The 24,725-nt window shown below is 47.3% G+C and overlaps 1 protein-coding gene and 1 long non-coding RNA gene across 3 annotated transcripts in view; one reads left to right on the top strand and one right to left on the bottom strand.

Annotated features, from left to right (window-relative positions):
• Positions 1-386: 386 nt before the first annotated feature.
• Positions 387-24,324, top strand: LOC117766299. The gene is made up of 3 exons (XR_004614688.1): positions 387-1,138; positions 11,661-11,673; positions 24,312-24,324. It is a non-coding gene; the product is annotated as an uncharacterized LOC117766299 (long non-coding RNA).
• tnrc18 (trinucleotide repeat containing 18) overlaps positions 2,357-24,725 on the bottom strand; it is a 43,151-nt gene continuing 20,782 nt past the window's right edge. The window contains exons 5-30 of one of the 2 annotated variants that reach the window (XM_034593023.1): positions 23,505-23,592; positions 23,194-23,408; positions 22,284-22,430; positions 21,727-21,911; positions 20,650-21,061; positions 19,573-20,556; positions 19,342-19,487; positions 19,121-19,254; positions 18,912-19,025; positions 18,633-18,813; positions 18,222-18,537; positions 17,529-17,741; positions 14,207-14,377; positions 13,297-13,778; positions 12,708-12,845; positions 11,950-12,091; positions 11,742-11,859; positions 10,738-10,813; positions 10,467-10,575; positions 10,020-10,136; positions 9,228-9,380; positions 7,729-7,790; positions 5,992-7,692; positions 5,664-5,900; positions 5,331-5,405; positions 2,357-4,998 (exon numbers count right to left, since the gene is read on the bottom strand). In XM_034593023.1, the coding sequence (XP_034448914.1) occupies positions 4,792-4,998; positions 5,331-5,405; positions 5,664-5,900; positions 5,992-7,692; positions 7,729-7,790; positions 9,228-9,380; positions 10,020-10,136; positions 10,467-10,575; positions 10,738-10,813; positions 11,742-11,859; positions 11,950-12,091; positions 12,708-12,845; positions 13,297-13,778; positions 14,207-14,377; positions 17,529-17,741; positions 18,222-18,537; positions 18,633-18,813; positions 18,912-19,025; positions 19,121-19,254; positions 19,342-19,487; positions 19,573-20,556; positions 20,650-21,061; positions 21,727-21,911; positions 22,284-22,430; positions 23,194-23,408; positions 23,505-23,592 (6,923 nt within the window). In that variant the 3' untranslated portion in view covers positions 2,357-4,791. Of the gene's footprint in view, positions 4,999-5,330; positions 5,406-5,663; positions 5,901-5,991; positions 7,791-9,227; positions 9,381-10,019; positions 10,137-10,466; positions 10,576-10,737; positions 10,814-11,741; positions 11,860-11,949; positions 12,092-12,707; positions 12,846-13,296; positions 13,779-14,206; positions 14,378-17,528; positions 17,742-18,221; positions 18,538-18,632; positions 18,814-18,911; positions 19,026-19,120; positions 19,255-19,341; positions 19,488-19,572; positions 20,557-20,649; positions 21,062-21,726; positions 21,912-22,283; positions 22,431-23,193; positions 23,409-23,504; positions 23,593-24,725 lie in introns of both variants that reach the window. The other variant, XM_034593024.1, reaches the window with a different exon arrangement.

Genomic DNA, 24,725 nt, shown 5'->3' with positions numbered 1-24,725 from the left:
TGTCTTTTCTGTTTCATTCGTACATTACAATGCACAGTGGTTTAAGCTCCTGTAATATATCGTGTTCATTCATTAGCTTTGTCAGAGCCAGGCTAACCGCTTCCCTCCGTTTCCTGACTATATGCTAAGCTAAGCTAACTGGCAGCTGGTTGCAGCTTCATATTAGGCTTTATAAAGATGGACGACATGACAGCTCCGCAAAAATGAAGTAAAGGCATCTCGATCACCCCCTAGTGGCTGATTGCAGTATAGCTCATAAACTCCTTTGTTAGTATCTCACGCCACCTCGTCACGATGTTGTGTCCGACAAAGTAAAAGTTAGGAGTTGAAAGTTCTTCGTGCAGTTTTATCACTGAGGGGAACAAGGCGAGTCAAAGAGGGGGATGAAAATGAAAAGTGCAGTTTAATAGGAACACAAACGTCTTTAAAAATCATTGTTTTCCTGCCACAGACTCAGAGACACAGCCACAGTACAGTTCCATCTGTTTATTGATTAACTATAAAATACTGAGTTACTAAAACAATTTAAAAGAAACACTGATAAACATGGTTGCTGTCTGTAAAAAAAAAAAAAAAAAAAAAAGAAAAAAGAAATACATACACGTACAGTATAGAGCGACAGAATAGATCTGGTTTCAGATTCATCCCTAAAATGTTTTCTTTTTGCATTTTTACAAGATTCGACGTGTACAAAGTATATTCTGCTTTTTCTCCCCTCAACGCTGAAGAGTCATTTACAAAACTTAGATGATTTTTCTATTTTATTTTCAAAATAATCTTTATTTTTTTTTCTGTAACAGGACGATAACGATACTGAAGGAACAGCAGACGAAGAACCAGCCTCCAGTCCACCTCTCTCTCCCCCACTCTTCTCTCTCTCTCTCTTCTCTCTCCTCTCTCTCTCTGTCTCTCTCTCTCCCATTCTTCTCTCCATCTCTCTCTCTCTCTCTAGCAGCTAGCTCCCGGTGCCTGTCAGCAGAATTTGCTGGAGCGGCCTGGACGATTGTTCAGAGAGGGGAAGCGAAAAAAAATTTTAAAACCAAAAAGGAGATGAGAAAAATTAAATCAGACCAAGACCAAAAGTGAAAACATATAAACGGTGATAGACAGAACATATATGACACCAAATGAAGGCTATGTGGGGAATATGTGTGTGTCTGTGTGTGTCTGTGTGTGTGTGTGTGTGTGTTGGACCCTGTTTGAAGGCCTAAGGCTGGACTTTGGATGGAGATCGTGGGTTTATAGACATCGGAAGGCAATAACTCACTTTAAGGGTTATAAAGACGTGTTGGGAGAATTTGGGTGATCGTTTGCACATTTTTACTTCTGCAACCTATTCCGATATTTAACTGAATTTGCTGATCTGGGACGTTTCACTTTCTAATCTGAGAAGTTGAAAAAGCCTGAATCTTAATGCAGGCCAAAGTTCTGTATCAACACGTTTTAAAAAGCATCATGAAAGACTGATAAGGAAAGAATAGGAAAAAGGAAATTATTCATATAAACATGTAAGGAGTCATATGTTTTAATAAAGAACAAGCAGAGAACTTAGTGATCCCACATTTTAAAATGTATATTTGATTAAATTGTTTATATACATTTGATAAAATGGGACAAAACACTTTTCCAACACTTTAATTAATTTACTTTGTTTATTTTTTATGTATTTTAAAGTGTCCTCGGGCAACTTGAAAGGTGACGTGAAATAAAATTCATTAATATCATTACTTGCTTGAATGGACAACGACACAATCTGATAACAAATGGGAACATTATCTTATTTATGACAGATGTTTAACTTTAAAATTACTTGTCACAGACGTCTGTGTCAAATCTGCAGTAAAACTGGTGTTGATTACATTTTGTTAGATCAGCACCCATTGTACCAGATCACCCAAATTCACCCTGTGAGTGTGAGTGATAATATAAGGGGATAAGAGTGTGATGTGTGTGTGTGTGTGTGTGTGTGTGTGTGTGTGTGTGTGTGTGTGTGTGTGTGTGTGTGTCTCTCTCTCACACACAGACAAAAAAAGTGCTTTAGCAGCTCCAGGGGTAAACAAAGATTCATAACTGGGCACTTTAACTCGTTCACTCTGCAAACACAGGTACGACGTGTCTACCGGGTTCACCCCCCACAGCTGAGGAACCAGCCGGAGATCCACTGTCTGCAGGAACGTGGGATTCAAACAGCCGACTCCTGTGTGCCAAACACGAGCAGCAGCTGGAGGAGCAGCTGGGGCTTTAGCGGATATGATTTTCTGGCATCGTGTAATGTCAGAAAACATAAAAAGCGACTCTGTACCTGCTCAACCACTTTCAGCTCTGAGAGTCAGCGGATCACCAACATTATTTTTACTGGGTCGCCATCGTGGCATGAAACGCTGGCGGACGTCATTTGTCATTTTATCTGCGAAAAATGTCCCATTAAGGACATCAACATCTTGGGTCGTCCTCCAGACGTGTCAGCGTGAATAAAACTATGATATATCCTTAAAATAAAATCAGACAAATCCAGACAAAAACCAAAAAGATCTCGAGAGTAGAAAACATTAAACCTATTGAATATCAACAAGACAATCTTCAGTCTCTGCAGTGACGCAGAGAGACGGCAACGTGGTAAGAAACATACAAGAAAAATCAACATGATACCCACAGATATAAACCGTATATACAGCATTTACTGTATACTCATATATCTGATACACTCTATACACAATAGTGTAGCCAAGTGGGTTAAGAGTTCAGGAACGGAGGGTTGTTTCAACTCGAAATCATTCAGAACAACTGTGTTTCCCTACGTCAGCAGACTGGAGAAAATACCAGTCCGATTCCCCCCCCCCCAGCTCCTCGAGGAGCCGAGGGTAACGGCGGGAGAACGGGGGGTGCCGAACCTACGAGGGGTTTGGTGACTCGTCATCACAAGGCCTGGGAGAGTGAAGGCCACCCAAACGCTCACAACCCTGAGCACAACATTCAACAGTCTCACCCTAAAAAACGGTTAAACTAGGCACGTAGAAAAAAATTCATAAGCAGCTGAGAGAGCCGGAAAAAGAACAAGGTGTAGGAAGGGATGTGGACGTGTGTGTGTGTGTCTGTCTGTGTGTGTGTGTGGAGGAAAAAGGGGAGATGTGGGGTCTTAGCAAATACTCTAGGAAGACGTATACAACACTCCTCTGCAGCAGAGCTAATTCAAAGTGCACTCATGTCAAATAGGAGCTTGGAGGGCGAAATGTGATCGTAAGAGGGTCGGATGGACGTCCATAAAACGGCAGAAGCAAAAGAAATATAAAACACATCCAACACGGGACACTTAGAGGTCGCAAACACCGCAGCCGCACTGAGCGCGTGAGGCCGAACTGCGAGAGGATGAGCGGTAAAAAAATTTAATTGTGTTGATCAAATCAGTGCTGGCAGCTTTACACTGAACATCAGAGCCACGACCTTGATGCATCTTGGGAAAGGCTGCGAGTGTTTACGACCCTGAAAACACCTTAAAGAAAAAGGAAAAATCCACTCGGGGACTCGTACACTGTTAATGCACCAGCTCGTCTCGTTCCGTACATTCGTGGAGTTACTTTGCAAGTGTTGAAGTTTACCCCATTTTTCTCTTCCTCTAAATAATTTTTGTTCCTACGCCCCAGAAGCAGAAAACTGGCGCCTCCTCTAAAAGATCCACTTTTCCCTTTGTTGTTGTTCAACCTCGGTGCAAAAGAGGCGAGACAAGGAGTAAAAAATAGTGTTTAAATTATTCCCGGGTGGATTTTTCCTTTAACATAAGGAACTCAAAAGATTAAAATGAGAAGTGCTTTTTCACGGCACAAGGTTCCTTCCTCTCTCTTCAGCCTGAGTCTCTGAGGGAGTCAGAAGTTCTAGTCTCGCGAGGACCGATTTTCCTGCTCGGGTTTCAGGATTGTCACGGGGGGGGGGAGCGAAGGGGGTTAAATTAACGGAGGGTAGATTTTAAGTGTTTTTAATAAATGCTCTCTTTTGGATTGCAACTCTACCTCTCTACCTCTCTCTCTTTCTGTGCATCTCTCATTTTTTTTGCATCTGTCCGTCGCTCCTGCTGTTCTGTAGATACATTTATATGACTGTAACATGACTGTAACATCACCACGGCAACATCAGAATCACAACGTCACACCACCGGCATGTGTGTGCGTCCGTCCTCCCGTCTGTCTGTCCTGCCGGGACGGAGGAAGACAGTCGGGCGGACTGACGGACGGACACCTCTCTCCTGTATCACCATTCACAGTTCATTAAAGCTTCTCGACGGTTTACCTCTTATAGAAAAAAGTACTCTGACATAAATCTGTTACATGAAAATAAAACACTCATATTCTCCTCTATATAACTTTGTGTGTGTGTGTGTGTGTTACATGAGGTGAGTATTTACACGTGTCTGTGCATGTGGGCGTAAGTGTGTTTTATGCAGAGTATATTTACACGTAGAAGGTGACTGAAGTGCTCGCGCGTGTTCTGAAACGTTCCCGCGAACACGACAACGAGTGAAAACAGTTTGTGACGATGGAGTCTGTGTGTGCAAATGTTTCAGGAGACTTGTTCCTTTTTTAATACTGTCTGTAGTGTCTCCCGTGTCTGTGGTGGTGGTGGTGGTGGTGGTGGCTGTTCGTGACAGTCAGGTTGAAGCGCGTCATGGTACATGGAGTGGTGGCGCTCGTCGAGTCACTGCAGCCAAAACCTCAATCGTGAGATCAGTGATTAGACCGTGGGTCGGGCTTGCGAGGTCCAAGGTCGGTAGGTCGGGTCACAATTAGTTTTTTTTTTATTTCAGCAGATGACCGGGACTCCGTCAGTGTTGAAGATCATGCCAGTGGTGGGTTCGTAGGTGCCGGCCAGGTAGTAGAGGTCCTCGCTGTCGGCGTAGCGGCGCGTGTGGGTCATCTGCTCGTACTCGTCCACACTCACCACCAGGCACTTGTGGCTGACCGTCTGCACGTCGTTCTCGTCGCTGTGAGACGACTGGTACAGGGCGCGCTGCGGAGGAGACACACGCTTTTATTCTATCGTGTATATAACACTCAACTGGACAATTTACTGCACTCTGTGGTTTACGGGGACAAAACTGGCTAAATGTATGAATGAAATGATCTTATCAAGTTAAAGGAAAGTATAAAGCTTCATATTTCCTTTTACAATTCAATCTAATCACTTAAGTATTCACTTGGTCAGAGTTTGTCTTTCACATATGAGGAACGCAGCAGGAGATTTTTCCGGGTCAATTGCAGTTTACATATTAAGTCTATTCCATGATTTGATGGATTTCAAAAGCTGAGGAGTTGGTGCAATAACAATTTTTTTCCTCTCACCTCCATGAAGTCTTTCCTCTGGATAGAAGAGTGCAGCGCTGCCGGTAAAGACTGACCACACATATGATCCCAGTTCTGGAGAAGAAACAAGATTTACATTCAGGAAAAAGCTTCAAACTAAAGAAACACACAAACATATTCAGTCAGGTGAGTGTTTCTTTTATGAACCAAACTTAAAGTGTTATAATTCACTCTGCTAATAAAGTTTTTTTTAGTTTAGTCCGACTTTAAGAGGCGTTAAGAGGTCAAACTGATCCATGGTTCGGTTTGCTTGCAGAGTGAAAACACGTAGTATTCACAAATTGCTAAATAAAAGTGAAATTAAAACTCTACCTTCTTGTCGATGAGTTTCTTCCCAGGATTCGTCTCCTCTGGATGATAGAACCAGTTGACCCTGACCACCATGTTGCTGCCCCACGACTCCCACATGCTCTGGATGCGGCCGATGAAGGGCAGGTTGGGCCGGCCCGCCGACAGGAACACGGCGCAGTCACCGATGCGGATCATCTCTCGACCGCGAACGATGGCCTTGTAGAAGAGCTTCTTCGCCTTGCCCTTCATGCCGCGTCTCTGCAGGAGGTCGTGAGAGGACAAACCGGTCACAGAGGGAAAAATCTGAGGATGTTACTTTACAATTGCAATTAGCGATGCCTCTCCTCACCTGAGTTGGTTTCCCGAACCACTTCCACAGTTGTCTGGCTGGAAGAAAAGCAGAGATTTTGGGCCTGTTCTCCACACTGGGAAGCCTCTGACGTTTTGCCAGCTCCTTGGTGGTGGGGAGGTGGACCCCCTCTCTCCGCTTTGGTCTCCCCACTTTCCCCTCTCCTCCACTGGGCTTCGGTTTCGGAGGACGACCCCTTTGGCCGGAGCCCTTCCCGGTGGCTGGTTTACCAGGTTTAGAGGGAGCGTGAGCAGGAGTCGGAGAGGTTGACGGGGAGGGAGATTCTGAGGGAGGTGATAGTTCCTCCTCTTCCTCCATTTTTATCTCTGCCTCCTCCTTCACCTCCTCTTCCTCTTCTTTTTTAGTCTCCTCTTTTGACTTGTCCTGTGCCGGAGGTGTGGAGACGGGGCCTGGTGGAGGTGAAGCCGTCCTCTCTTCATCGGAGCTGCAGGACGTGTCATCAGTGGAGGAAGAGGACGATGAGGACGAAGACGATGAAGAAGATGAGGAGGAACCAGAGCAGGATGAAGAGGAGGACGAGCAGCTTGAGGTGCATTTCTTCTTTTTCTTCATCTTCCTTTTGTCACCTTCTTCTTCTGACTCTGAGCTGCTGCTACTCTGAGACTCCTCTTTCATCTTTCTCTCCTTTCTTTTCTCCACCTCCTTTCTTTCCTCTTTTTTAACTTTCTCCTCTCTGGTGTCTATCTCCTGTCCTCTTCCACCACCTCCCCGACTGTCCGTCTTCTCCTTCACCAGCATCGGTGCTTTGTAGCTGGAGTCTTTCTCTGGCAGACCCGTGTCTCTATCTGGAGCTCTCAGCTTTGCTTTTATCACTTTTGGATTGGCTGAGGCCGTGGGGATGGGGGCGTGATCTCGTCTGATGCCTCGACCCTCGAGCAACATCAGAGCCTTGGTCTTCTTGGTCTTGGGCGAGGTGACACCTTCGTGGTCCAGCTTCACAAGGGGCTCCACAGACAGGGACTTTCGCCTCACTGCCGAGCCGCCGCCATCACTTTGCCCTGCGCTGGGCTTGGGCCTGGAGATGGAGCTGGGTCTGGAGCTGGAGGACAGCTGGTCTGACGGTATCTTTAGTTTGGGTCTTGGGATGGATGAAGAAGACAATGAGGATGATGAAGGTCTAGGGGCCAGAGAAGAGCCAGGTTTGGATGTTGATAGCCTGGAGATGGGGCTGGGAAGGAGTCCAGAGTTGAGGCTGGGTCTGGAGCCGCCGTGATGGTCCGAGGAGGGTTTGGTTTTGGCTGTGGAGGCAGAGGTGGGTCTGGCCGCGGATGAGGAACTGGGCTTGGTCCCAGTAGACGTGCCCATGGGTCTGGACATGGGTCTGTTGGTGGTGGGACTGACACTGCTGGTATTTTCTCTATCTCTGCGCTGGTTGTTGTACGAGCTGAGGTTGGGCTCGCTGTACAGGTCCACAGTCAGCACTTTTCCGTAAGTGGACGGGTAGAGGGAGGGAGGGAGGGCCCGAGCTGGTTTAGAAGCAGGCGCCGAGCTGCTCTTCCTGGACACCGGGCTGGGGAGGGTCGGGCTACTTGTGGGGGACGTGGTGGAGCTTTTGCGGGCTGGTTTTGCCTGCGTCCCCATTGTCGGTCGGGATGCAGGGCGCGGCTTCTCTTGACCGGTCTTCTGAACCGAGGAGGTCCTGTCCTGGGCAGGTTTAGCTGGAGCCTGGGGTCTCTCTGCGGGCTGGGGTCTCTCTGCAGGCTGGGGTCTCTCTGCAGGCTGGGAGGAGGAAGGAGGAGGATCGGTTTTCTCTCGGCCGTCCGGGGTCATGGAGGTTTCTGAGGAAAAAAAAGAAAACACAAGGAAAAGTTCAAACAAATCTATTTTTTGGCCCAACTACACTGGATGTGCTGACGTTTGCATTGTGTGGCCTCATGATTTTTGTGGTCTGCAGCCTCGCATGCTGAGAACAATCAGCAAGGAAACAATTCTGCAATGAAAACACTACATTTAAGAACTGCTTAGCCAGTCGAAACAGAGCCAGAGTCAGCAAATCAGACATGCAACATGCCGTGTGTTACAGCCAGAGCTAACACACTCGGAGCTCCACGGAACGACAAAGACGCTGTTTTGAGCAAATGTATTAAACCGATGCAGGAGATGACAGCCATGGTCAAATATGACATGTGTGATGAAAGACGTTTCTGAGCTTTGAGCTATTTTTGTTGCTTCTGCCGTTTTAAAAAAGACTCATCAAAAACACGAGCGTGACAAAAGTACTTTTGCTCTTTAATGGTCCCTACGATAAATACGTTGAAGTAAAGGACGGCAACAAACCACATGTAATAACAATAAAAGACAGATGAAGTAAATTTCAAACTGCCTTAAATGGATAAGTAAAGCACTTGGGAGAGAGGCACGATGAAATCTATCTTTTTATGACAGATGTGGCTGCAGACGTCCTTTACTGGTCCCATGGAATCACTCAGAGAAGAGAAAAAGGCAAATAAAAGGCAGAAGTGATGGCAGCACTTAATGCAGGGTGGATTAGTTTTACTTTAAGCACCACCTCCATTATTTTTACCTCCTGTGGGAAACATTAACATTTCTCGGCCAATAATTCTAAGGGAAATGACACTTCAGTCATTTCTGTGAAACTTGCTTCCTCTACCAACTCACTAAGTGCACCCAGTCTTTTTTTAAATGGTGGCTGTGAACTATTTCTGTTAGTTTTTCTAAATCTGTACATTAGCTTTTTAAAGTGAGATGCAAAAACGAAGATTTGCCTCGTTATTCTAGAGGCTATTTCGGCAACAATTCACAATTCCATGATCATCAAACTAGACTAAGAGCTAAGAATCCTCATCTACTTTTGTATAAAACATCTCAAGGTCAGTTTTCTATTAAATATAAATAAATAAATATATATATATACACATATATATGTATATATAGGCCTAGTTTTCTCTTTTATACTAGTATATAACCTATATTAAAGATGAATGTTTGTATGTTCTGTATCTTTCCCCCCCCCCATATAAATCATTACTGGTTTCTACCACGCATGTATTTTTAATCTGCCTTTAAAGAGCCTAGATTCCCATCACTACTCAAACTAGACTAGTGGGCCCACTCCAACAACGTTAATTGACCCACATGGTGACATATCATTGACATGATGCACTAATGAGTAATAGAAAACTAGCAGGCTGCCTCCCTGGTCAGCTGCTGCCCACGTCGTCCATATCTAAATCTGTCTCCAGTTCTCAACTCACCTGGTTTGGGTTTGGGTTTGCGACCAGGTTTTCCTTTGATCTTTGGAGCCGTCTCCTCTGGCTTTGTTCCGGCTTCTTTTCCCTCTTTGCTGCACTTGCGGACTCTCCTCCTGGAGCAGCTGGACACGAGCAGCGCGGGGGACGGCTCAGCACCTGGACCGAGGCACAGAGCCGGCAGCTTTTATAGTTTAACTCGAGAATCTTACGTACACGTTTAGAGACTGAGGAATTTCAAGTTTGTTAACAAGGACAGCGAAAGTCGAGAGGTTACTGGCTGACACCGTTACGTCTGTTTGACTGTGCAGAGCTCGTTTCCTCTTAAAGATTCAACGTCTTCTGGAAGCACCTTCGTTCCATTTGAGGAAACTATCAACTTGTATTGTGCAGAAATCAACAACAGAAAGTAAAACTAGAGTAACACAGCGAGGCGTTTTGAACTCAATACATATTTTTACTGTAGTGAGTAAAGAGCTTCGTGTCGTTTCTCTACTTTTGGAAACGCTGTTTGCCTCAGTGTGTTGAAATGGACACTCGTGAAGTCTGAACGAGGTTCTAGTTCTGGTAAACATCTACACATCCACTTAGGAAGCAGTCTAGACAGACACACAAACACACCCACACACCAAGGTAATGCACAAGAATAGCTGCATGTTAGTAGCACTCTACTGGGAAATCACTTGTGCTAAAACCATCAATACACACACACACACACGCTCACAGTGTACATGATTTAAAACCCAGCAGTGATGGTAAAATGAAATCTATAAAACGTATGATGGGGCGTGTGCTCACAGTGGATCTTGTAGTTGGGCGGCAGCAGTCTGATGTGGGAGAGCGGGATGCGGCCGGTGTCGCCATCGTCAAACTCCACCGTGATCAGATCGTCGTTCTCGTCAATATCTGAACTTCCTGTTTTTGGGTGGAAAAAGAAAATGAGCAGTCGAGCAGTGAACATTTGATTTCGACACACTAGGCGAATGTGTTTAGACTTTTCACACCCGGTTCCTCCCTTTTCACTGCAGCAGAGCTCACTCAACTCAAAGTGTTCAATAAGAGCAGTTAGGTTTCCATTAGCATGTGACTCTTCAAAATAAGAGCCTCTGCTGCATCACACACAGATAAGATCTTATTCCTTTGTCTGGGCTGCCAGCTACAATCAAATTGGCCATGTAAGTGGATTATGAATCATATCATGAAAGTCGTGGGTGTGTTTGTTTTTGTGTGATGATGTTGTTGTACCATTGACAACGGTCCCCGGGTACAGGCAGCGGTATTGCTGGCTCCAGTACGCAGCGATGCGAGTGCCCTCTGGGAGATAGCGCACGGACGGAGGCTTCACATCGATGATCTGCACGCAAGGAATGAAGAGCTCGTAAATGTCAACAAAACACGGCATCGAACAATCGCGCGCACAACATTTTCCGAACTGCTCGAAGTGTTTGAGCAGAAACAAAAGACATATGAGGAGGATTGAGAAGAATGAAATGTGAGAGACGTGCAGTTTACTCACAGCTTCCTGCAGCAGTTGCTCCAAGCAGTAGATGTGTGGTCGGTTTCCTCTCTCTCCCTCCACCACCACGCTGTATCTGCAGGGGGGAAACATCCGAGAGGAGTAAGGGCCAAACGTCGGGGGTCAGTGTGAAAGGGCTCATGCTTCTTATGACAGAATCCAGAGTCACTTCTGGTTTCTGTGACGTCTAAGTGGTCTCAGTAGTTATTTCTTATCTTGATTCTGACTGATTTGATGTGTGGCAGGATGGGGACTGTGTTGTCTTTTTCACAAATAATGACTTTAGCAGCTTGGCTCCAGCTAGAAGGTTGTGTGGCAGAGCTACAGCAAACAGCCACGTCCCACTGGAATATGAATCCTCTGCAAACAGAGCTGTAATTTGTTTTTATTATTTTCACATTTGTCCGTTTGCCTGTGGAGTTTTTCCTCTGACTGCATCTTTCCCATTAAATTCAATCAAGCTGGAACAAATTTCCCACGCTCAGATATAATTCCACTAAATGTGCCTGAATTCTTTCATCAAGATTCATGAATGTTTCCTGGGAAAATAATGAAAATGATGGAAAATCGTTCTGCTAAGCTAACCAACTGCTGGATGTAGCTTTATATTTTGCTTTGAGACATGAGATTGTTTCAATCTACTCATGTCATTTTCAAGAAAAAGAAGAACAAGACTATTACGCCAAATATCAAACTATCCCACAGAGTAACTATAGGTTCCCCACATGTACGACCTGTACAGTGACCAGTTGAAATCCTTATTGATGAGTACATATGAAAAACTGAACAGGACTTTGTAACAAACCAGTCTTTGTTTTTTTTTATCTGCAAAAATGCACCTGGCTACTTCACAAATCGAGGACAGCAAACTTTGCAGGACGCAGAACTGGAGCACGGTGATTGATTTGCAGCTTTTAATAGAGTAAACAGATGTGAGTTTCCTCTATTAAAGGCTGCAGATCAATCACCGTGCTCCGATATAAGGATTCAGCGTCTGTACTCACATGTCAGGGGAGTGCACCGTGTTCACGTGTCCGGCGTACAGCAGCTGGTCGTCCATGGGGATCAGAACTCTGAGTCCGTCCACCAGAGAATCCTTATCCAACACACACTGCACCGGAGCTGCACACAACAACACGTGTGTTAAGAACGCACAAAATAACTTCAGTGTGTGTGAGCACAGGCAGTGTGTGTCTGTGTGTGCGTACTGACCAGGTGTGGAGGACCTCTCTGATACACTGTGGCTGCGTGGAGGGACAAGTTCGTCTTCGCTGAAGCTGCTGTCCTGGTTGGGCTCGAAGTCCTCGTCTGCGGCCATGCTCTCCATCAGCCGGCTCACCGCTCCTCTGGAGGGCTGCAGAAAAACAAACAGGGGCTTGAATTTCACTCAACTACGACTCCATATAAAGGCAGGAAAAATAAATCTGATTTGTATTAGTTTATCTTTAAAAAGCAAAAATGGCCCGTAAGTGAAATCTGTCACCCGCCTGAGGACTGAACCTGACTTTCTGCAAACTGATATCGCTACTTCGGTTTCATTTGTGGCAGCGCACCAAGCTGCCAGGTCGACACGCCGCGTATCGACTTCTCAAAAGGGAAACAGCGACATATTACAACACTTACGCTGTCGCATTACACACGTTTTTTTTTCTCCTGCTGTTTCACCACCACAAAGAGCCGTGCACACACTTCAGCTGTTTTCAAAACAAACTGGAGTTCTGGCCGGTGGCAGATGGAGAGCAATACGACACTTTGGCAGAAATCACACAATACAAGAGGTTTGACAATAAAACAGAAGAGCGTCGATCACAGGAGTCAGTTCATCTCTCCAGACTATTTTATTTCTTCCTGTCTTTAGTGTGTGTGCACATTTAGGTCTAATAACTAAAATGCTCTGGTGTTTCGTCCTTCCCAGGATAATTAAGTTCACACCCGTAATGACTCTGCAGCTGATCCATCATCACACTGACCTCTCTGGCCTTGATCTTGGTTTTTGGTTGGCTCTTCCTCGTCGGGCTGAGGCTCAGCGTTACGGGGACGTCGGTGATTGGACTGCACAGGACGGATGGGCTCACAGGCAGAGGAGAGTCCTTCAGCTTCTTCTTCTGCTTTTCAAAAAGTCACAAAACGTGCATATGAATTAATGGGGACATTAAAGATGTGCAAGACAGATTTACATCCACACACACACGCACATGCACACACACGCACACACACTGAGGGTGGGATGTTGCCAGGCTGCCTGCAGTTGTCCTTCCTTGTCAGCTACACGACACAGACAGCAGGGGAGTGCTGCAATGACTGAAGTACTGGGAAGCCCTGCTGGCACTTTGACACAAACACTTAAACATTCTCTATCTGTCTCTCTCTCACACACTCAGACACACACACGCTCATACACACTTACACACTCACACACTCACACACAGATGTCAGAGGAGAAAAAGGAAAACGATGGAACCAGAGTTTAAAGGAGAAGTGAGAGCACAGGGAGATTGGAAAGATTTGACTCACTTGCTGCACAACAATTAACGATTGATTAATTAATTATTGACGTACCTTCACCAGGTCTTTCCCCTCTTTGCTGGGCGGAGGGGGTTTGGGTCTGGGGGCGGGGGCGGGGGCAGGCTTCGGGGTCAGAGGTGGGCCTGAGCTGGAGGACGAGGAGGAGGAGCTCTGACTGATGGAGCCAAGGCCTGACACAGACAACTGAGTCGCTGAGGTGGTGGCGTCATGGAGGAAAATCCTCTCGCTGCGTCGCCGGCTCCAGGCCTCATCCTCGCTGAAGCCTCCGAACCCGTGGCTGCTGCCGAGGTCGAAGCTAAATCGTCGGGGCGATCTAGGCGAGGGGCGGGGTTTGGGCAGGGGCTTGCGTTTGACCGGCGCCTCATCTCGCTTGGTGGGGCTGGTCTGGTCGCTGCGCCGGGTTGCAGGGGGCAACAGGGGCAGCTCTGGGGCGGAGCGTTTTCCGTGGAGCAGAGAGGGGAACTTCCTCAGTCGCAAGTCTGAGCCAGAGTCTGACCACTCGCACTCTGATGAACCTGAGGAGAGAAGAGGAGGGTCACTGGAGTCCTGATTCCACAGGGTCTATAACACAAACTGGTCCTCACAAAGAGGGCACGCACACGCACAAATGCACACACACAAACACACACATGGGGAGATCCTAGAGATAAAACCCAGCTGCTCCCATAAACATGCAGCCAGTAATAAACTGAGGTGTTAGATTTTCTCAAATCAATAACACAGTAAATAGGACTATTGATCAAATTGAAACTAATACATAATTCAAGGCTGAATCATTACATGCACCCTGATGTGACAATTACAAATTAATGAATATTTAACCATGAATCAATAACATAATCTTGAACAAATGCTCAGATGGTGAACCCGCTGAACCAAAATGAAAAAATATTATATTGTGCAAACCCCGCACACAACTCATTTGTGTCCGTTGTGCTTTTACCCAGAGTGCTCAGCCTGCTGCGGTGTTTGCCCTCATGGAGGAGGCTCAAGGGGGTCGAGCTGACGGGGATCGCGTTAGCCGCAAACCTGGCCAGCATACCCAGCCCGCTCTCCTCGCAGCCGCCATCGTCTGAATCGAACTCCTCCTCGTCATCTTCGTCCTCGGAGGTTTCTGTTTCAAAGAGAAGATTCGGGTCAAAGGTCAAATCGTATCCCGTTGCTTCTACTGAGTGTTCGACCCAAAGAGGAGATACAGCAACGAAAGAATCACAGCCAAGATGAAACCTCTCCTCAGACAAAGACTGGGTTAATCCCTGTGTGGAAAGGGAACGGCCCTCTGGGTCTTACAGTAACACACACACACACACACACACACCTCGACGTGTCAGGTGATCAGAAATAACAGTGGAGTGAGAGAGAGAGGATAGACTGTCCAAACCACTGCAGCCGACCTTCAGTTACGCTGTGTAAGCAAGTTACAGCAGGAAAATGTGATTTACCACATGCATGCGAGCCGCGCGCACACACACACGGAGAACCACGTGAGGAAACTGACTCAGATATAATTCATTATTAAAAAACCCTTGAGAGAAGGTGACAGAGTGAGAGGTGAAAAACTGAAAGATTCTTCCACTGACGGGCCAGTAGAGCACAAACACACACACACACAGACGCACACACGGGTGAAAAATTAAAACCCTGAGTAAATGAATGGAGAGGTATCTGGACTGCAGATGCCTCAGCTGCTTCATTGCACGGTACAATGAAGCAGCTGACATCCAGTTACGCTCTGTGGCAGGTAGCAACACACCGATCAGGCCCAGTCGATCCTGATTTTATATAAAGACGACAGGAGGGAAAGATCTAAGTGACTTTGAAAGAGGGTCCAGTCAGAAACACTGCTCATCTGGCTGATGTTTCAATGGGAGCACTGAAATCTGCATCTATTGGAAAGTCGTCGGAGTGTCAGTGCATCAACAGTTGCACAGAGAGGGATATTATAAGTACAGAGGCAGTGTATAAACCCCTCATTACAAACGTTTGAGAGTGCAGACGGATGAGTCATCCTACACCATGGTCTCAACAAGTGGGAAAGTGCACGTGTGATGTGCACAAAGAGCTGGTCGTCGGCTCTGTGGGGACATTTCGATGCCACTTGTCCACTTGGGGGGGGGGGGGGGGGGGGGGGGGGGGGGGGGGGGTCACCGCTGATCAATAGAAAGTTGTTCTGAGTGATGCGAGGGGTCATTGATGCTTGGGTGAATATTAAAATGGATTTAATTTGGCTTCGCAATCACCAGACTTCAACCCAATTCAACACCTAAGGGACATTTAGGGCGGACGTGTTAAAACACTAAATGGGGGAATAAGTTCTGAGACACTTCGGAAACGTTCTGACTCGACACCTTTCTAAGTACTGGTTTTAATTTGTCACCCGTCGGTACAGACACACTAGCGTTCTGCTGGTTAGCTGTGTATCACGTTAGCAGTTAGGTCCACGGCAACAGATGAACAGGAGGAGCGTCTCCTCGGGGGTTAGAGTGTTAACATTGAGGCTGGATGCACAGTACAAGATGTTTGAAATCATAACAGACGACATACGTCTCATTGACATTAAAGTATGAAGTTATGAGACTAATAAAATAAGACATTACTGGTGTTTAACTTAACTAATAACAGTTTTTCTGGCTCAAAGTTTAACTTGATGAGTACACAACTGAAAAACCCCTGGAAATCAGCAAAAACTAAGTTTTCTCGGGGGGTTAACTTGCTCTTTGATCAACACTTTGTTTGAATATTGAAAGTGGCTCATTTGAACATTTGCTGTGATTTCAGACGATTGAAATACATTTTAAAGAATCATTTTGAGCTGCAGTTAATTAGTTTTAAATCAAAATCTGGATGCATGTGTTGTACTGTGAATCCACCATGTGTTAACAGTAGCAGGCAGACACACAACAAGCAGGCACTGAGAGGACAGCCCTGTGAGGCCCCTTGGTATAATCGTCATATGAAGTTTGAGTAACCATGGTAACCTTTGCAAGCCGTCAAGTGGAGGTAACCATGGTACTCGTTAAAGAGCTTTAATTTGTGAGAACAAAAAAAAAAAAAAAAGGAAAAAGTTAATGTTCTGTATGTGGAGTTCAATTTCAGCATAGTCCATGTTAGCGGTGAACAAAAATGGAGGGGCACTTCCTACTTACAGAGCAGGTGACAGGGGTGTGGCCTCAGGCAGGGCAGCGCGGCGGTGGCGGCGAGAGCGCAGCCTCGCCGTAGCGTAGCCTGGCCTTAGCTAAGTCTAGCTCAAGCAAAGCTTTCGCCACAGTAGACTAGCCGCAGCGAGGGTAGCGTGGGCTCGGGGCTGCGCTAGTCCTCGCCCAAGCTTCTGTAATGTCGCAGTGGCAGCAGCACAAGCACATGGAACAGGCTGAGAGACACTCAAAGCATCATGGGTAGGACGGGGGAGAGGGGGTGAGAGGTGAGGAGGGAAAGGCGAGAGGACAGAGCAAGGTGTCTGAGAGAGCAACGTAAAGGGAGAAGGGTTATTTGAAGGTTTAGTAGACAGACAGGAGCTCTATTGTCCAAATATCCCCAACATCTAATTCAATCACCCTTTGGTGCATTAACTTCCCCCACAACATCAAACACCAGGCCACATCATCAATACAACATTTAGTCTGATAGAAATGGAGCTAACCTCTCCACGAAACTACAAAAAAAACAAGCAACCCATCATTAAATTTCTCTTTATTTATGCTGACCAGGAAGAATAATCTCTGTCCAATCAGATTCAGCTCTGTGTGCGAGATAAACAGTGTTGTCTGACCCTGTCCGGGAAATCTAGAGGGATATTTGACGAAGAGAGCACTGGAGGATGTGTGAGGTTCAGTGGCAGCTGGACAGGCGGACAGAGACGGACAGACAGACAGATGAAGCAGACACAAGGACCACAGCGCTTCGCTTTCTGTACCAATCAAATCAACACCTTTAATAGAGCTTATGCGTACCAAAACTGCAATACAACAAAATCTCACAAATTCACACAAGTTTTCAAATGTACAAATGCTACAAAAACGGTTTTGCAATCCAGGCAATAAAAAAAACACCATAGAAATAGTTTTAAACTCTTTTTTCAAAAAGGCAACTTTGCAGAGAAGCCAGCAGCGAGAGAGGTAGGGGGTTCGTCGAGCTAAAGCACAGTCTGAAAAACGGCCGTCTGAGCGACAAGCACACAAAGACTCGAGCTGCGACGGGATCAAAGACACAGTATCGCCTGACTCAACAGCAAGGGTGCGGGGGGGCTGTAAGATTTGGTCAGTAACCTTGGTCGAAGGAGTCGTCTGAGGAGCTGAGGCCCGCTTCCTCCAGCAGCAGGGATAAGTGCTTGTGTTTCTTCTTCTGAGACTTCTGACTGGACAGCAGGGACGTCGGCGACGATGCAGGCCGCCTCTTCCTGGTCAGGTTGCCATGGGAATGCGTCCCAGAGAGAGGGGGCCAGCCCCCTCGGGCAGAATTGTGCTCCTCTGAATCGGAGTCTGGTGCGGAGAGAGTGCGATTAATGATTCATGAGGTCATGGAGGTCACAAGGACAAAAACAAGGAGTCAAAGAAGATTTCTGTTTGACCTCAAATTTACTCAAACTAAACCTGAAATAATCCTGACTCGACTAAACGCAGCTGCATGAGCTGATGGGTTCGACCACGTTAAACGACCGACCAATGATAACGTTTCTACCACGACCATGCAACTGTTGAACAAGAGCAGGTGTCAAGAAGAAAGGGCGAATTGGAAAGGATTGACATGAGAAGAAATATCCTTGATCGATAAAATGAGCAAATGAAATGAGTTGGTTTTGAAATAATACGTCTGGTTGTTCAAATCCCATGAAAATGCTTCACCTGCAGAAACTACCCTCACACACACTCAGCTGTCTATACAACTCACTGTTTTGATGATGGCATGTAAAAACATTACTTGGACTCTATCGGATCATGTGTCCGTCCTCAGGTACTCACTGTTGGAGCAGCTGCTGAGCTCTGATCTCATGGGAGAGAACAAAGACGTCTTCTTCTGACCTTTCACCTTCTGGATGCTCTCTGAAGTGGAAGCCTTGGCGGCCATCTTGTGTTTCCCTCCTTTGGCAGCGGAGTGGACGCCGTGCTCTTTCATCCGGCCGTCAGCGGACTTGCCCTTCGACTTGTCTAATTTCGCGGTGGAGGCGAGTTTGCGGGACGCGCCGAGCGAGCTGAGCTGCGAGAGCGAGAGCGCTCTGTCGAGGTCGGACGCCAGCTGCTCCTGCTCAAACTCATGGCTGCGCTTTGCCTTCAACACCTGAGAGCAACACACAAAAAGCCGCTACATTAATTGAACAGAACAATTGCATCAAGTTGTTGCTGAAATCAAAACATGCACTTCGGGTGCGTTACCTCCAGAGCGTGACTGGTGGATGGCTCCTGGTCCGTCCAGCTCTTCTTCTTTTTCTTCTTTTTCACCTTCACTCCTCCACTTCCTGCCTCCGTCTCTTCCTCTTCCCTGGACACTCGGAACCTCTTCCTCTGTCCATCCCCAGCTTCAGAGTCCTCAGAGTATTGCACTGTCCTTCCCACCCTGAGATGAGAGAAAGTTTGCTCAGTATGAAGCCAAAACCTGAACATACTAATTAAAAGAAAAGAATGATTTTGGCTGCAGATCATCTGTTGACTCACTTTCCAGGCCTGCTGTCCAGTTTGGGAGGTGTGGCCAAAAGTTTTCTCTTCCTGGGTCGCCCTCTGCCCCGTCTGGTGAGACTCCGCCTCTCATCCTCCTGCTGCAGCCGCTCTCTGAGGTAAACATAAAAAGAGTCATGCGTGTTCAGTGTGATTCAGTCATTTTCAACATGCTCCGACCCGTGTGACCCGTGTGCAGCAGCACTCACTGCTTGTCTCTGCGTCTCTGCAGCTTGCTCATCTCTCGCTGCTGCTCCTTGTACGTCTTCTGCAGCTCAGCCAGGCGGACACGGTACTCCACTTCCACTGCGTCCATCATGTCCACAGACATCTTACTGTACAGCTGCGGGGAAGAGAGGAAAAAAGATTAGTGAAGAAACTGATAAGACTTTCATCAGTGGGTGACCATGAAATGTTTTCATCATTTTACCGGCTCCTCCTTCCTCTGCCTCCAGCTGTACTTCTTGTTGGGGTCCAGAGTTCTGGGCAGATCGATGTGGGACTGTTTCTCTATGGCCTCCAACAGGATCTGTCTGCTGGCCTCAAGAAGACAATCCAGACCCTCTAATGTCAGACCTGGAGTGGATGTAAAGAGAGAGTATGAGACTCTATTTGTATCTTATTATCATTTACATCTTCCTTCACTTTCTTATACACTCACTTTGGCCCTGGTTGATTTGCTCCATCTCTCTCTGGGCCATTTGGCTGAGCAGGGCCATCCCCTCAAGGGCCACCATCTCCAGAGGCCCCGCGCCGCTGCAGTCAGCACCCACAGGAAGGAGCTCTATCTGCGGTAGGAGTATTGGGGCGGGTGGAGTGTCGGGGCGGGTGTAGTTGGCCATCTCGCTGGCTGCCAGCAGGGCGAGCATCCCTGCCATGGGATCCTCAGGGCCGAACACCAGTGGGAGAGGAGAGTTGGAAGTGGAAGGTGGATAAACAGGGGTCTCAGGAACAAGTTCTTTCTGATTGGGAGTGTGGGAGTCAACTGGAGTGTCTGGTTGTTCTTGTTCACACACAGCGCTGGCGGTTTGCTCCAGAAGAACACTCTTCTGAGCCGATTCCTGACAGTCTGAATCTGCAGTGATGCACGGTGGGTATCGTGTTTGCTCTGGATCCTTGATGGCCTTGGGTTTGGGCTCAGCTTCTGTGAGTGGAGGGGGTGGAGGATACGCTGCCTGGCATGAGTAAGATAAAACCTCCATCTTGATTTGTTCCTTCTCTTCCTCCCTGACTTCTTCCAGCCTTTCACCTCGTTGTGGTGGAGGACTGGGGACGTACAGAGGTAGCGGCTGAGGCTTTGATACTTCCCCATCTGTCTCTCTGTCTTGGCTGGCTCGCACAGGGCCGCAGCGAAGGGGACCCAGAGGTTCTGGCGCCACGCCCAGCAGAGGCCGCTCCACACCGGGTTCCTGTTTGAGGAAAGACCCCGTCTTTGATGGATCTAGTTTCTGTGGCTTAATGTCTGTGTCCAGGAGCCTTGAATGGATGTGTGCTGAGGGCAAAGGGGCAGCTGACGGTGGAGAGCGGGAGCGGTGGGCTGGGACTAGCTCTGTGTTTGTCCCTGTAGGTGCTGGGATGTGATAAGCGGGGAAAGGAGAGCCAAATGGGGCGGTGACAGACTGGTACGGGTAACCTGGAGGGACATCTGGAAAGCAAAAGACAGGTTTTAATCAATATGAAACCTTCATCTTATCTACACAGCTTTACATTAGTGCTGTGAAGCTGATGAAAAACTCACCAGGGTAGATGCCCTGAAAGGGGGCAGAGCCCGGTTTCTGTCTGTCCCTCTGCTCCCTCCGTCCCACCTCCTCCTCAGCCGCCTCCTGTTTAGGCCGCCGTGGCGAAGACGTGGGCGGCGAGGCAGAGCGGGGGGAAGGTGGGTGCGGCAGGGGGGTCGGCGAGTGCACCAACACTCTCTGCCCCGCTTCCTCTGACTTGAGCGTGGTCACAGGCGAGCGGAGCGGAGGCAGCGGGGTGAGGGAGGAGGTGGAGGGTGTTGGCGAGCGAGAGGGACGGGGAGGTTTGCGAGGATGCAGGACGGGTGAAGGCGATGGGGAGCATATTGAGGAGGGTCTGGGTTTGGGCTCTGTGTTCCGCTTGTCTGCCTTGTCTTCCATGTCTGACCGGTGCTCGCTGGCCTTTAAACGCTCCTGAAACACAAGAGAGGACAGAGTAGAGTGTGTGTGTGCAGTGCACGCATGATGCAAGACTGTGCTTCAGGGTAAAAATAGCAGTTTGCGTTTGCACTGTTCAGATCTCCATGACAGTTATTCTCCTGCTGCACCACAGCACTGAATATGTATTTTACCCACAACTGGAAATTGCATGTAATTCATGCTCCAATTACTCCTGTTAAATGCAGCTGTTGGAAGAGACTACCGACCTCTTTTTGAAAATAAAGACTTCCAGCTTTACTGTGGACCAATGGGCTCAGGACAGGGAGGGTAAAGAATTGACGGACGGCCAAACATGCCGTTTTGTTTTTGTTGAAGGCAACTGAAAACACAGAATCTGCCCTGTCCTTAATGTGACTCCGCATCACGTCACAGAGAATGTGGGTTTACGTTTGCATGTAATAATCTGTCTGGCTAACTTTTCCACTGGATCCTTCAGGAAAAGACAACCTGAGCTAGTGAAGAAGAGAAACTACGATCTTCATGGCTAACGCGGCGCCGGACGGCCACCAAGATGCCCTCATTATCGTCATGCTACATAAATGTGACCTAAGGACATTTTAAATCGGACACACTCACAACAGGGTGGTGTCTGTATTTGTTGACATATTCCATTAGGGGGTTAATTGATGTCCACTTACAACGAACTGCGCGCTCCTCTGCAGCTCCAGGACCTGAGCTGTGTGCTGCTGGATCATGAGCAGCTCCTGTTGCCGCAGCATCTGGTGCTGGGAGAGGAGCTGGAGCTGGGCCGCGTGCTGCAGCGAGCTGCCCGTACCGTACACCCCCGACCACACCGGGCCTCCACGCTCCATGACATCGCCTCCTGCTGAGCAGTGAAGGGAGGCGTGAGGAAGACGGGAAACTGAGGTGTCCGAAATCACTCACCAATCACTAACCCTATTTAGCATCAATATGTTGCACAGAGCTTTATATACCATCATGCATTATGCTTAAGGAAGCAAAAAAATAAACACATACGTGGTTCACAATAACATATGGACTCTGGCAATATTCTTATTTGTTTGCTAACTACCAAAAAATACCAAATCTGTCTCAAAATGACCTTTCCTAATATTCATGTATTTTGCTAAAATGCAAGAAATGGTATAACAAACTAGCAAAATAGGCAAAACAAAATCAGTGATTTGATTTGTAGCATACAAACAAACACCCAGACAGAGAGCGGCCTTCATACCGTAGTGTTGCAGGTGCTCAGTAGGGATGACTATTAGCTGCCCAGACTGTGGGTCCCTGGCAAACTGGTAAGATGGAGGTAAGGAGCCTTGCAGAGAGGGTTGGTAACCTGGAGGGAGGGTCTGGTGGAGTGAGGAGGGACCGAGGCCTGAGGAGGGAAAAGAAAAGGATGAAGTGAATCGTTCTTCATCCAGTTTTAAAACCCACACAGAAGCCATGATGGAGTTACATATGAGAGCATACAGTGAATTTAGCTGCTTTTGATTTGTGTCTACACAGAGCGGACACGTCAGGAGCTCTGTGCCTCTGCATGTGTCTCCATGTTTTCAGATGTAGAAGTACGTGTGTCCTGATGCTGTTATTTCTGGACAGGGAGCGACAAAGGACGAGGTGGAGGAGGAGGTCTGGAATGTCCTGCAAAGATCAGGAATGTATGTTGCGCTTGACCCTTGGAGGCTGTTGCTGGACGGCCACTCGACAGACACCTCCCTGTTCAGCTGCGCCAATCAGAAGAGGGCTCCGAAAGACGCAAGCATGTCATGTGCTGGTGTTGGGTTGATTTACACTCTGTCTTTAGCACGAGGACGATGACACTGACACCTTCTGAAGAGGCCATATTGAAACTTCTGTACTGCTAATGCTTTGCTTTGGTACCTGACCACATCAGACAGTTTACCTTCAAGAAGAGAAACTTCTGCATAATGTCCATCATGTGGAAAAGCACTTGTTTTATTCCCTGGTCCACATTGATATCAATATTTTTGTGGGCCTCTCGTTCAAACGACATTTTAAGCAACTAAAACTGAGATTTTTACAAATGCCTTCCAAGGTGCTAATTTTGAGAACATCTACACACACGTGCTTGTAGCAGTTGGCAAGTGTCCTCAGTCACGTGCATGTCATATACATACTGTATGGGCTGCTGGAGAGCCAGACTGGGGGGCCTCCTGGCCGAGGCATCCACGGGTGGGAGGTCAGAGTGGCGTGCTCTGGAGGCCAACGCCCGGCCCCTCCTGTCACCATAAGGTTGGGGTTCATGAGGCTGGGGGTCATCATACTGGGCGTCAGGCCGCCAGACAGAGGAGGAGGGTGCATTTGAGTGAACTCCGCCAGCTCTTTGGACTCTCTGGAGGTAAACGTGACACATTATTATTAATGTGTTCAGAAGTAGATTTATGACAAGAGAAATAGTTTGATGACGTCATCAGTCACGGCCGCTCACCTGAGCACTTTCTCCTGCTCACGCTCCAGTCGGCCGACCAGCATTCGGTCTTCATGGTGGCGAGCGCGCTCCTCCCCTCGCTCCTCATCTACGACGGGTTCAGGCACAGGGGAAGCGAGACGGATTAGACAGGGTTGTTTAGTGCCTGTTTGAGAGATTCCTATATTAACTGTGTGACTTACACTTATTACACTGGGTGACTTTATGAACCTAAGTTTGCTGACGCGGCCAGTGGGGAAGGTTAGCTGCTGAGAATTTTCCTCCCCACATAAAACCCTGTTATTTGTTATTCTCCTTATTTGTTATCTGTGGTGGCCAAGGCCAGCCTGAGATGGACCATGGGAAGATTGTGTTTGAGTAACTCTTCAGTGTGTGAGAAGCTGGACTATAAATGGCTTCACTCTCTCACCTCAGCGTGTCACCTGACACAGATTGATATGCAAACGTAACGTAGAATAAATGTTGTGGGAGTGATTTACAAACATCCGTCCTGAATGTGTCTCCTGTGAGCGCTTGTGATCGGGCCTTACTTCCGCTCTATATGCAAATAATAATTTACATCAATTTCTTTTGTTTTTACCCATTTGAAAAAAAATTCGAAACTATCACCTAGAACGGCAGGTGTGGTGATGACAAATTAAATTCTCCCGCCCTTGTTGTGGGTGTGTTAGCTTTATATCTTGGAGAATCCGGTACGGGTGGTTACTTTATCCAGGTTCATGCACTCCCTTCCTGTTGGGTGTGCTTGAAGAAAACGACAACACCGTCATGGCGCAAGAGTCTAAAAGATCCCATGTCAACATGGAGCACCAAATGAAGGATCACAAGTTATTAACATTATGGTTTAATTCACCATCACCACACCAGGCGTTTCATACATGCACAGGAGCCGCGGGAGGAGCAGAGCTAAAGCTGGGGTGCAAGAAATGTAAGCACAAGCAGGCTGTGTTTGAGTGCGAGTGCAGGGTTTTAAATGAGAGCATTAAAAAAAAATCTGAACACGAGATCAATAAGCTCTCAAGCTGAAAGACCAGGCTACTACTCAGCAACACTGAGATTCTCCACATGTATTATATTATACACATGCTGTGTCCGTAATGGTGAAACGACACGTAGAAAACAAGAGGTTAAAAATCAGATGTGGGGCTGCAGCCTGGACACAAACACCATGTGCAATCTGTACACACACACACACACACACACACACACACACACACACAC

Source organism: Hippoglossus hippoglossus, chromosome 8, assembly GCF_009819705.1.
Source record: "Hippoglossus hippoglossus isolate fHipHip1 chromosome 8, fHipHip1.pri, whole genome shotgun sequence".
NCBI lineage: Eukaryota > Metazoa > Chordata > Actinopteri > Pleuronectiformes > Pleuronectidae > Hippoglossus > Hippoglossus hippoglossus.
The sequence above is the reverse complement of the archived record's forward strand: the minus strand, read 5'-3'. Positions and strand labels throughout refer to the sequence as shown.